Genomic DNA, 13,440 nt, shown 5'->3' on the forward strand with positions numbered 1-13,440 from the left:
CTTTTTCGCACAAGCATACATGCACCGACACGCCTGGGCACCCACCCCCACACTATGCACATGCACATGTGCGCACAAAGACTCTCTTCAACCATAAAGATATTTACACATCACGTCACATTTGCATTTAATCAGCCTATAATCATTATACTCTCTAATAGTTGGGTAGATTACATGAGCCAAAACTGATGGATTACAAAAATATGTATACGATTCAAGAAAAGAGATGAAAATAATATTTGATTTTCTTTTATGTACATTGTTAAAGATCAAATTTACATGAATGTACATAGAAATTGAGAGCTTTGGCACATTATACAACTGCAAGAGGTTAGATTCTAAAACCTAATTGTGTTATTTGCTTTCTATACAAGGTTTTACAACTTGAGAAATCACCTTTTCATATTCGGTGGCCATGTCTCCAGGAGGGCTGAAAACACATTTCTCAATGATAGATGCCACAAATATCAGCAATCGGCAGTTAATTGGGGGAATGAAACAGTGATGTACATATCAAAGATCTCAAGAATGGTGTGTGTATTTGCAAAAAGGTAGATAGAGAAGAAGGGGAAGAGCAAGCATTACACCATGAAAAAACCAATAGTTTTCTGACACTTCTCAAAATCAATGGCCTCATGAAGAAAACTTCCCATTGAACCCTTTTCTCAATAGCAATGGAGAAAGTTATGAACATCAGCAAAGCACTGAGTTTCCTCCAGAGCAAAGGGGCATGGTTTTTTCTTACATTCTCACTTCAACAATGTCTCCATCTTGGAGTTGCACATAGGGAGGCGCCGCCTGGTTGTTGAGAAATATGATCTTACCATCCATTCCCATCCTCCATGCTGCATCGGCAGCTGTACTGCCAGCTGGCATCCTCATAATCTCTCCATCAGGCCACCGTATCACAAGAACTTCTGCCAGTAATGCCGCCTCGATATCGTTCGTGACATTTGACGCCCCCGCTTCACTATAAAGTTGTTTCTCCCACTGAAGCATTGACCGCAGAAGCCGCACCTAATCACATATGATGTATGATGAGATTTTTAGCACGAAACAAAATGTCTAGATGTATTGACTTTTAGTATCACATATGCATCCTGTGGATGTAAATATGGGTACTTTTATTTCATTTCTTAAAAGCAAACTCCCTTAATAGGTACTAGGGGGGATCCTCTTTGTCTGTCTGTTCCCTTCTCGAAAGTGGATTCTATTGACTAGGTATACCAACTTTTGGTTCCATATTCCTCGAGAAATTCCATGGGTACAAATTTGACTTTCTTTCTTTCTTTCTCATTGCTAAAAGTAATGTCCTTCATGGGTACTCAATGGGCAGCTAAATCGAATTGTATTGATAAGGTTCCAAATGTGTGTTTGGATAAGTTTACATTCTTTCTTAGCAATAAAAGAAAAACTCATAAATGGGTGCAACATTCAAATTGGTTTTAGTTTAGTCACCTTATTATTGAGTCGAGTGTCCATTGACGGCATTACTTGAAGGTCAGTGTTGAACTTTTCATGCTCAGGAGTTTCTGAAGTATTGACCTCCCCTCCCTCCATCACAGTTTTCATTACTTCTCTATATTCAGCTTCCTCCTCCTCATCCAGCTCTAGAGGCTGAATAAAAATACGAAGTGACCTTTGAAATTGATCTTGCTGCAAAAGAAATAACAAAATTGTTGTTAACTATATTAAGATACAATGAGTAAAATATAGCAAATTAAAGATGATGAGAAATTAGGACTTTAAATAATAGAGGAAAAAACTGTACCCTCGCATTTTGGTCTCAGCAGAATAACCCTAAGTGTTTAAAAAATGACTACAAAAACCCCTGTAGCGCTTCTGTGACATCAAATTCACTACTGCAGAGAGGTTTTCTGGTCATTTTTTAAATCTTCGTGTTATCTGGTAGTGTAAAAAATATTAGAGGCAATTTCACATTTTTCTCTAGTAAATATTGCTGCCATTCTATCATATGATCGCAATCTACATTGTTAAGTCAAACTTTAATGCTGCTTTATTTCCATATTATACATCAAGTTAGAATCAGGTTTAATAGTAGGTCTATAATACCTTGTGATATATTCCATCGCTACAAAGGGTGTAAATCTCCAGTCCTGTGCTCCAATCACCATGCCCAGGAGCAAACCACCATTGATCTGTAACCTGCTAGCCATTAAAAACTCTTTCAACATAGGACACCATGTCAGAGAAAGAAAGAAAGATATATCAACATGTTCAGAAACCAAAATGGCCTATGCGACCAAACAAGGAGATTACATATAATTCTATATCATAGGAGACATTTCACGAATATCAATATGCCAAGGACATACTGACATCAATCACGTCTTTCAGCAAAGAAGGATGGACCTTTTTATAGAGTTGTGCATAAGTTGCCCACTTTCCTTTCTGATTCCTTGCTCGGCCAGCAGCCACCTCTCTAGCATGCAAATCAAAGCTAACAGCAACAAGCAGGTTTCTGCCATCATTGTCTATTCTGTTAATAAAGAAAATAACAAAAAATGTTAATTAAATCTACTTGTTTAACCCTGGAATAAGAAAACAGAGTCTATAAGTGCAAATATGAGATCTATTTTCCATCAAGAAATGTAAATGCTAATGATGGCTTTTGTATGTGCTTTGAAGTATATAGATGTCTGTTATATAGAAACATGTTATACATACCACCCTCCAAACCATATAGTGAAAAAGAATGAAAGATATATTTACGTCTTTTAAGAGGCCAAAATGGCCTATAAGACCAAACAAGAGATTACATCTTACGTGTTTTCTCGTCTTTAAGAAAGCGTGTTGAATACATGATTAAGGTTGAACAAAAATTCCTCACATCAACTGCCTAGAATACATGGTAAACAAATAAAAATGTTTAAAAGTCACACAAATGCAAAATATTGATTTTGAGATGGATGGACAGAAAGGAAGAAATGCTTAGAAATTTTTGATATGTCACTTGTTAGAAATATCGAGAATCGATCAGATAGGTATATAGAGTTACAACCACAGAGATGGATGTATGAAAACAAAACTTCTATTACATATGAGAGTAGTTCACAATGGTAGTTCACCCATAAGCTCACACCTTGGAGCTTAGATGGGATCTGGACCAACTCACTACAAAATTAGTGGGGACTGATGATGAATACTCCACTGTGTAGTGGATTATATTCTCTGTTTGGTTTGAGTGTAACATTAAACGTGCATGTCAGTTGATAGTAGTGGAGATATCATTTAAGACCCAACTCCCTAGATACAGGCTAGTGCTAGATAGTACTTATCTTGAAGTCAATGGCACATACTTCAAGACTAAGTACATTGTAACTTGCCCACAAACTATTCTAGTTGACTTGATTAGCCAATCCTATTGCCTATTTCACTCTTTCCTAAATCCATTGTGTCCTACGCATCTACGGTTTCCTAGATTAACACCTTATCGACCCATATGGTCGAGTTGCACACAAGCCACTCCTCATTTGGGGCGCTATCACAAAATGTGCACTCTAAGAGCACATATGGGGATAGATTTACAACTTGGGGCTGATCATTGATTATATCTAACATCACTTGCTTAATGAAGTGTCATTAGATTCCTCTATAATGAGGGCTTTTGCAGTGTCAATGTATCATGACATGAAATAAGAGACTAAAGAATCTTGTGATCAGCACATCTAAGATTCTCAAGTCAGATATATTAGATGTATCATGAATGCGATAAGATCTTTAGCATAGGTCAATCCAGAATTTAATGACAATGTGACATGAGATAAGATCTCTACCATAGGTTGATATAGGATCTAATGACATGAGATAAGATATCTAGCACAAACTTTCTATTACATATGAGAGTAGCTCACAACGTGGTAGTCCTCCTGTATGCTCACAGCTTCAGCTTAAGATGGGATCTAGACTAGTAAGAGCTTAGATGAGATCTAGACTAGTGGACTACTGAGTTAATCGACATAGATAATAGTCACAGCAACTATGCAAGAGAAAGAGAGTGGATATTTATATTCTATTTTTGGTCTTATTGTCACATTAAATGTGCTAGTCAGTTGATAGAAGTGGTGATATTCCTTATCTGTCAATTGATTTGTCATTTAATATGACCTAGCTCCCTAGATACAGGTTCATGCTGGATAGTACTTATCTTAAAGTCAATGGCACATACTTCAAGACTAAGTACATCTTAACCTGCTAATAGAGAATATTAAACAAGTTCGGTGACCGGAAAGGAATAACCCCACTACTATCAACTGACTTGTCATTTAATATGACCTACCTCCTTAGATACATGACAGTGAGAGATAGTTACATTAAAATCATAAAATGTGCACTTTAAGAATACATTTGGGGATAAACTGACAACTTGGGGGTGATCATTGACTATATCTAACACCCAATCTATAATGTAACCCCATTTAGAATGTCTTGGGAGCCCATTTGTGTAGCCCTTGATTGACTTGTAGCATGAGTACAAAGAAAGTTGCAATTGTTCTTTGCTGATGAGCTTGTATGGATGTATTGTTGTCCTTTAATAACTTCTCCCACCACTGGTATTGGTTCTTAACTCCTACTCTATTTTATATCCTACTGCACATGGTGAGTGCAGGCTATTTCAGTCATATTGTATATGAGTATGTACTAATGTACCAACATGTATTTGACCCATCTGATGCATATTCTAATGCCTGATATGTACACAGAATTATATTTGATATCATTTCAAATACTAAATTTAAGTTTTACATGCATTTTAGTATGCCTCCCCAAGGATATGATAGCATCATACATTCTGCCTCAGTAACAATGATTTCTGTAAGATTCATCCCAAAAACAAACAAAAGTGCAAGTGCTGGAGATGTACACAAACTTCATTGACCGGGATAATTCATTTTATAAAAGAAAACAAGAGTTGGCTTAATTCACCTCAAAATGACACCTGCAAGTAACCGTCCATTCTCAACCCTCAAAACCGGATGTCCAACCTTTACAGATTCTCGTTGTCCATTTTGTGACTTAGCATTGGTCGTATTGCTGCTACCAATGGAGATTTCTTGTGCTTTTAGTTCTGGCATCTCTGAAATGTTTGAAATGATCTTTGGAGAGGATTCTGACTCTTTGTAGAGCCAATGAGCTGCATGTCCATATTCCGCATGTTCATGCATACTCTGAAAATGCATTAGTTGAGAATTATAACCTGTCTTTTGAATAACATGTACTACACATAATTAGTTTCTTGCCTTTTCTAATCATGAAATAAAAGGCCTTACTTGTGTCCGAATCTGCACCTCTAAAGGCGCACCATCAGGTCCTTGAACTGCAGTATGGAGAGACTGATAAACAAAAACGGATAATCTTGTATTACTATGAAGTCACACATGAACAACAACGTAATGTGCGCTCCAACTTTACTTTACTCAGTGCATGCATAATAGATACCTAAGGAGCATCTACTGAGTGATTATTTTATATTTCTTGAACTAGCTTTACCAAAAATTAGAGATTTCAAATTTAACCACTATAAATGCAACAAGAAGTTCTAATATGTCATTTTTGCTTAATCCCTTAGCTATCAGTAAGATCAGAACAGATATCTTGTGTTCCCTGCTGATGCGAACCCAGATTCTGTCTCTCTTATCCATCCCTGATTTGAATCTTCCTCCCCAGTCTGAAGTTCCTTCTGAGAACCCCCTCTGTTCCAACTTGCGATTGAGGTAGATACCAGGAATCTTCATATAGATTGACTAGAACTCTAGCTATTCCATTAATAATGAATGTTCCTTGAAGGCACACATATATTTCTCATAGTCTATTAAAATTTCATTAACCAGAAACTGTATGTGTCAATTACCTGATATTGGCTCGGTTTTGGATTGATTATGTAATCATCGAATTCTCCACCTATTGGAGTCCAAAGCCTACATAATTCACAAGGATGATGATATGTCACCAAATAAAAAAATAATCAGATGGCATAGCACTTTTGTAGCATTAGTATTATACTAATACATGATGCACATCAGCCTGCATCAGTATTATGGGAGAAAAGTCGTATGAAGAATCAAGATAGCACACAAATAAAGTTGTCCAGAGAAATCAAATTTACTTTGATAACAAGTGAGGTCTTAACACAAGTTGTCATAGTTAATTTACTTACAGATGCAATGGTATTTCTCTACTAACTATGATTTCTAACATCAACCATACCTGTGAACAACACTCAGAACATTGTAGCATCCTTCCACAGCAGACACATGCAGCTTACCATCCCCATCACCAACCACCACCCTTAAAGCTCTTGCATCATAAATTTGATCTACTGCAACACCTTTCCTCTTCATCTACACCAGAAGTAAAGTATGAAGACTTTAAAATCTCAAGAGTACAATCTCTTCCTATGAGTGTTGAAGCTTCTTAGCCCAGATTCCAAGATGACTAATGATAGGCAAACAACCATTAAGTCAAAGGGAAAAAGTAAGGCCAAGATTATCACTTGGATTAGTGATGAAAGATCACCTGTGCTTGCTCAGATATTTCTTTAAATAGCCATAAGCATGCATAATTAACATGAACAATCAATAAAAAATGTAAATTATGCTTAAAGGCAACTGCAATATGAACCTTGCTGTAGGTACTGTATAAGCTCTTCAAGCGCCCAGACAGAGTTACTTCCATTCCTGGTATATAACTGCACGAAATATCATAAAAGATATGAAATGAGCGATGTTGATAATCGCATTATAGAGAATCAATAGTACAGACAAAGCTATGGGTTCATCATGGTAACCAGATTACAGATAATCATAAATGACTATAGTATTCAGACTGATCTGTGACTTTTAGGTTATATAGAATATACATTTGTCATTTACAAACAAAATAAACTCACTCCTCCAAGAAAACCACATTAAAAAGACTCCACTTATATGAAAGATATTTTAAAAATGTGCAAGAATCTCAAGCATATGGTATGCCTGAAAGGACTTACGATATTGAAATTAGCATCTCCCTTTCCAAAGCTTCTTCACATGAAGCAAGAGACGCAAGTGCGACTTCAGCATCACGCATGATCTTTGTCTTTCCATGCGATCTACCTGATTTTGTGAGAATCCCAAGCAAGTTTTGCCTCTTTTGGCGATCCATAAGCACATCAAAAGGGATAACAGATTCGAGTAGCTCCTATCATCAGCATGTGTTAGCATAATAATAAGCATGTGGGGTTTATTAATTTATTTATATGACTGTACAGCTGTTATAGAATGACCTAGAATGGTCCTGTAAGCGACCTTGTTAATAGCAGTTGTAATTTATTAGAATCTTTATGAGTGCAGAGTGAAAGAATACAGTTTTAGAAATGAAGCCAGCCATCAACAAATATCTCTTATTTATTAGATCTCTCATAAAAAAATGTAAATTTCAGAATCAATTTTGCATCTCCTTTGAATGTGCACAAGGGCAGTCTACTCGATAGAAAGCTTCTCTCTCAATAGTGGTTGCAATGGGCACGGTTCGATTCAGTTTCTTTGCCTTGAAACCGAACCGAACCATTTACATAAAATAAAAACCAAACCAAAGCGTTTAGGGAAAAGTTGAAACCAAACCAAACCATTTATAAAAAATTTAAACCTAACCATTTAAATCAAACTAACTAATTAAACATCTAAATAAATAAAAATACATCAAATTAAATAAGCATTTAAATTAAATTTATAAAATCAATAAAAGAAACTTTAATTGAACCATTAAATTAAATAAACATTTAAGTTAAATTAATTAAATCAATAAAAAACCATTAAATTAATAAACTATTAAGGTAAAAAAAAGTTAACCAAAAACCTATAAACCCAAGTTTTAGAACCGAACCGAACCGTTTATCGAAAATTCAAACCATTAAACTTTTTTGGAACCAATAAACTATTAAACCATGGCTTAACGCTTCGGTTCAGTTTGAGCCGAAACCGTGCCCATTGCTAAATAGTGGGGCATTTTTACTTACTTGGTAGTCAAGCTTTATAAAATTTCATGTGGCTCAGAAAAGATTACAACTAGAGTTCAATGAAATCTTCAATCAAACACCATTAGACATATGCTTGTTTTGTTTCATGGTTACACTTCATGAGGGTAAACAGTATTTTGTTTATTGGACGAAATCTTGAATGGTTATGAGTCAAACTTATGTAGAGATAGGCAAGTGTAACTTAATTTACTATGAGCACAACTCCTATATATCCTTAACCATGCTTTTACCCAGGAAGCATGAATAGAAAGAAGATCATGCATCACATTTCAGCCAATAAAATATGGTCCTAATTCAATCTCATTACAGCTTTCATGCACCCATAGATTTACCTTATTACAGTTATTAGAAAAGCATAGAATGGTTGCTGACCTTTATTGTCGGTGCCCCTTCATCCATGGATGTATGCTTTCGTTCTGAGTTTTCATCAACACCTTCTCCATACATGAGGGCTTTCCTCTTTGCTCTTTTGGTGATTCTCCTAAAATATCTCCAGTCCTTATCTGGGCTCCAGATGGCAGCAAGTTCAGAGCGTAGGTTGCAAAAGGTTTGTGGCTGCATCCACAAAATGTAATGAAATCCCTCATTTTGATCAGGCAACATGAAATACACAAATAAATAATAGAACCCTCGGACTAAATCAGGTTAAATTTTATACTTGAATTACAGCAAAACATAGATCTTCAAGCTCTGATTTCACTCCCCAAACACCCAACCGTGAGGCTAAGGAGCACCAAACTCCAAGTGTCTCTTGTGCAACAGCAAGAGATTTCGCTGGTGGCAGTACATATCTGTAACCCATAGATGCAGTTAGCTCCAAAGATATGCATGTGCATTTGATACAGTTAGCAGTGAACATAAAACATATACTGTCCTGCATAAAGTATATATTCCAAGCTTTTTAATCAGAATGTTTATGCTCCTTTTTCATTAAATGTGTGAATAAAAAATAAAAAAGGCATACATTGTTCGCATATTATGCAATCGGTCAGCAAGCTTTATTAAGACAACACGTGGATCATTTACCATTCCCAAAAGCATGATTCTTAGGCTCTTGATCTGCAAAGACATCATGAAATTCATAAAACTTGTAAGATTTCTCAACAAAGAATTCATCACCCTACTCGACTTGACTTACCTCTTCTTGAGTCAAGCCACCATTACTTGAATGGATTCTTTGTGCAGATGTTCTCCGGTGACGCCGCAACAACTACTAATAACATGCTAATAAGGAGTTTTCCTTTGAACTTACACGTACCAACTTCGATAGAGAACACTGTCTGAATCATGACTTACTTGATTTATATGACTCAACCTCGAAACACCAGCTACCAGTCTTGCAACATCACTTCCAAAATGTTCCCGTACACTCTGAATGTCTTGAGAAGTATCATCTATGACATCATGCAGCAAGCCTGCCACAATTGTATTGATTGCCTACACAATTCATTAAAATATCTGTCAGGATCTAATATTCATGCCGTTAGGTTTCTATTCCATAAATGCCCAATTGAACCATCCTCATATGGCAGGAAATAACTAGGTTACTCATGATGAAGGTCAATGTCTATTTTCTTAAGTGAGTCTATTCATGAGTAATAGAAAAAGTATTCCTCCTGCTTGCACTCACTTGCAACTGTGATCTCTACAGAACATTAATGGAGAATCTGAAAAATAATTTACATAAATTGTGACCTGTGTATAGGCAATAAGTGCAATCAGGAAACTAGAAAATCCCAGAGAGAAAGAGACACATATCACCCTCCTCAGGGAACTTCAAATAATAAGCTAGGATCTTCAATTTTTCAACAGTAAATTGGGAATTTGGTTGCATACAGAATGATGATAAAGCTCAAGCCCCGCTTCCAATGACGAGCCAAATATTTGGAAATGAAGTAAAACCCTAAACACTTATGTCAAGCATTAGGAAAGAAAGTAGAATAATGTTGGATACGAACACAAGAAGCAAAATCAAAATTAATGGTCATCAATGGTCTAAAAAGAAAATTCTGATATCACTACTCATACTAGCTAGTTTGTTTTTCCCAACAAACGAGCTTGTATATATCTTTGTTATTTCCCTTTGTTTCTTTCTCCTTCTTACTTAATAGCTGTCTCTTTTTTGTTTTGAATCTGATTCTTTTCCTTTAATTTTGTTTCCCCACTTGCATGCTTTTCCTAATTCTTCAAGAATCACATGAACTCCTTTCCGATTTATTATCTTGCTTTAAGTTCTTCATGTTATTGATTCTTCAAGGGCTAATGGATGATCAATGATTAAGAGTACAAGGGCAACACCATTTTCTCCAAACATGTATCTACACTCGAATGATGGAATTTCTCTCATCGATATTCGAAATTGATATGGCATTTGTGATACGTAGGTATGTGTCAGATCTAGGGACTGACTGGGCTCAGTGCATTTGCATACTCAACAAGCAGTCAAGCTCACTTTTACACATCATGCATCATGTATTTGTATTTTCTGTTTCTTATATGTGCAGTCTGAACATTAAATACAGAAAACACGAATCAGTAACACAAAAAGGCCAGGGAGAACACGCTACAATAAACAGAAGTGCCAAAAAAGCAATAAAAAGCTAAATAGTTACAATATTGAGTGTTTGTAGAAAGTTCACAGCAGATATGCTACATTTAACATATGCAAAATCAAGAAGCATATCGCCCTTCTTTTTTTACTATAACTATGGCTTGGTCTGCCTGAGTTTCTCTCAATGGTGCTATAAGTTTGATCAATTAGAGACCCATAATAATCCCCAGCATATATTAAATATTTTTAAGTATCATATGAATGATGATCATAAATGAGGTTCAATCATACTTGTGTCCCATTCTCTGGAACCAGAGCTGCAAGAATTTTGGCAGTATGAATACAATGGGTGATGTAAGGTTCACCAGTCATCCTCATCTGCCCTGAATGTGCCTCTTTTGCATAAAACACAGCTTTAAGAACCTGCAAATTTAAGTAGCTGCTAAGTTATTATTACAGTACAACGATGAAAAAAACTTAAAATTGACTAGTTTCTACCTTTGGTTCTTCAAAGATCTTATAGCCAGTAACATCCACACCTTCCAATAATACTTGCTCTGAAACATCGAACAAGAAGCCACATCAATTTGAAAACAAATTCAACCATGTCAAGTCGAATGGTGGGAGATGGAATAAAAAACCCTTTAGTAGATCCAAAAGCTTCATTATTGACCGACAAACTGTGGGAAATGGAATCGGAGAAACTCTCATGGAGCAATCTCCTTCATTATTGATATAAATGGGGCACAGTAGTAAAGACATGCGGATTCAAAATGAACCAGACGAAAATAAGCTGATCTGCCTATGATACTTTAAAAGGAAGTTGAGATCTTTTACAGTTGCAGGTGGTCTGGTTCACATGCACCTCAAGTCTCCCATTGGTTTTTGTAAGTTTCATTGGAAATGTGCTGTAAAAGAATACTTTGTTGGTTTCTTCATGCCTCAATAATGATTGCAGGAATTGACCTTATTCAGGTGGTTCAACAACGGTATTCAGTGGGTCTATCCACAATCAAGAGCTCTTCCTCCAGCATGCCATGTGTGTTACGTGCACATGCATAACACACATTAGAAGTCATTATTAAGGCTATAGATAGACACTTTGCATTGGATCTACCATGTACTTGGCAGTGCACAACCTAGTAACCATGACTGATAACTATGGTTTAGCTACCACAGCTTGGGTTTATAGACATACCCTCCTTTTTGTGCATTTTCCATTCATTCTACTTATTTTCCACCATTCTAATAACGTTGGCAAGCTTGAGCATTTTTGTGCATTTACAAACCCAATGCACCATTGTCATATGAAAATGCACTTCCACCTCTACCCCAGCTAACGGGCTTTAAACCACAGATAGTTTTTAGGTGGAGATGCAATAACTAAGAATTCTATTGTGAATCATAAATAATTGCAATCAATGAATTCGTTTGCATCATTCTTAAAAATATGTAAAATGCACTTTTTAATTTTTCTTGCTTCTTGGTATCAAGTATACGTGTGGTGTACATAGCAATGTGTTATGGCGTTTTCCATTTTATCTTGCTTCACAGTAACAACTGCAAGTGTAGTGCACATAGTAGTAATAAAAAAATTAACCACCCTTTTTCTAATTTTCTAAAAGTCATAATAGTTGGGTTGTGGATGCTTACCTGGGCTTTTCTCATTTTGTGGCAATAGAGACTCAACTTGTGTTGAAAGGCATGCACCAGATGCGATGGCAATGGCAGTGACAGCCAATTGAGCAAGTGTGGAAATGACAGCTGAGTGAGCACTTGAGTTCGCAGTGGTAGCTATGGCTCCACTGTAAGCCACAACAGTTCCAATAGATGCAACAGGTGATCCAAAATGTAGCCCTTTAGCAACGGCCTTGTCCAACCCCTTCCTCAGGCTTGTATCCCAACTTCTCTTCAGTGGATTACATATCCGGGTCAAGCTAAATTCTTTCAAATCCATGCAACCAAAGCTTCTAAAACAATCCCTTACGGATGGATCCGCCATATTTCCAGGTTAAGTGATGTTTATATAAAGATGTATCTTGGGGGTGCAAATTCTTTGGGAAAATATAAAAAAAAACCTGCGGAGCTACACAGCTTTGTCAACGAATATAAAATAATACGTTTGAGCGGCATCAAGCTGTGGAATAATACAAACACACTTGGGAGCGCCAAGCTTTGTAGAATGATACAAAGAAATACCTTGAGGAGGGCACTGTTGCCTGCAGGTTTAGCAACGTTTTGATTCGTTTGTTGGGGGGGATGTGGCGTATCTGAACCTTCAAAACTCTTTTTACATCTATCGGTCTAAGTCAGTCTAAATATGCGGATGAGAACCATAAGCAGAGACCTTGCTCTGCCAAAGGGTTGATTCATGTTCTGGCACCTTAACCCAAATCCAATCCCTCTCTGTCTTTCTATCTATTAGAGAAGATTTTTATTTTTTCCTGATTGATGAATCCATGGGGGAGAGAGGCATAGAGATTCCGATCTCCCTAATCTCGGTATTCTGTTCTTTTCTTTCGTTCTGTAGGGCCCAACAAGAAGCAAGGAGAATTGTATGCACCACATGGCATAGCTTCCATCCAAGCAAAATGTGTACAATCTTTACCTGATTCTTCTCGTTCATCCGTCCTTATGTTATGTGATGCCCATTCATCCACCCCCTTCCTCCTTCCTTCACTCACCTCAATCCATCACGTTGGTTTCCATATGTTTTCTCCATCGATTAACACAATGCTTCCGGATTTGACACACCTCCTTGCCATCAAAGATCATATGTAGTTGCTGCCATTGTTATCAACCACTTCATGCTAATAATACCAATCCTCACCACAATTTCACATTGCCACCC

The 13,440-nt window shown here is 36.7% G+C and overlaps 1 protein-coding gene across 1 annotated transcript; it reads right to left on the reverse strand.

The window, feature by feature from the left end:
- Positions 1-211: 211 nt before the first annotated feature.
- LOC147858529 (uncharacterized) lies at positions 212-13,070 on the reverse strand. Its single transcript, XM_087326754.1, has 18 exons — positions 12,243-13,070; positions 11,088-11,146; positions 10,881-11,012; positions 9,335-9,475; positions 9,177-9,248; positions 9,003-9,097; positions 8,697-8,829; positions 8,411-8,593; positions 7,010-7,200; positions 6,643-6,709; positions 6,229-6,362; positions 5,873-5,939; positions 5,292-5,354; positions 4,948-5,189; positions 2,374-2,500; positions 2,074-2,166; positions 1,459-1,656; positions 212-1,017 (listed from the first exon to the last, which is right to left on the reverse strand). The coding sequence occupies exons 1-18, from the start codon at positions 12,589-12,591 to the stop codon at positions 742-744; spliced, it is 2,622 nt and encodes an 873-aa protein (XP_087182880.1). The 5' UTR covers positions 12,592-13,070; the 3' UTR covers positions 212-741.
- Between the last annotated feature and the right edge of the window lie 370 nt (positions 13,071-13,440).

Source organism: Azolla caroliniana, unplaced genomic scaffold, assembly GCF_043228905.1.
Source record: "Azolla caroliniana isolate FFs.n. ecotype wild unplaced genomic scaffold, voAzoCaro1.0.p SCAF_11, whole genome shotgun sequence".
NCBI lineage: Eukaryota > Viridiplantae > Streptophyta > Polypodiopsida > Salviniales > Salviniaceae > Azolla > Azolla caroliniana.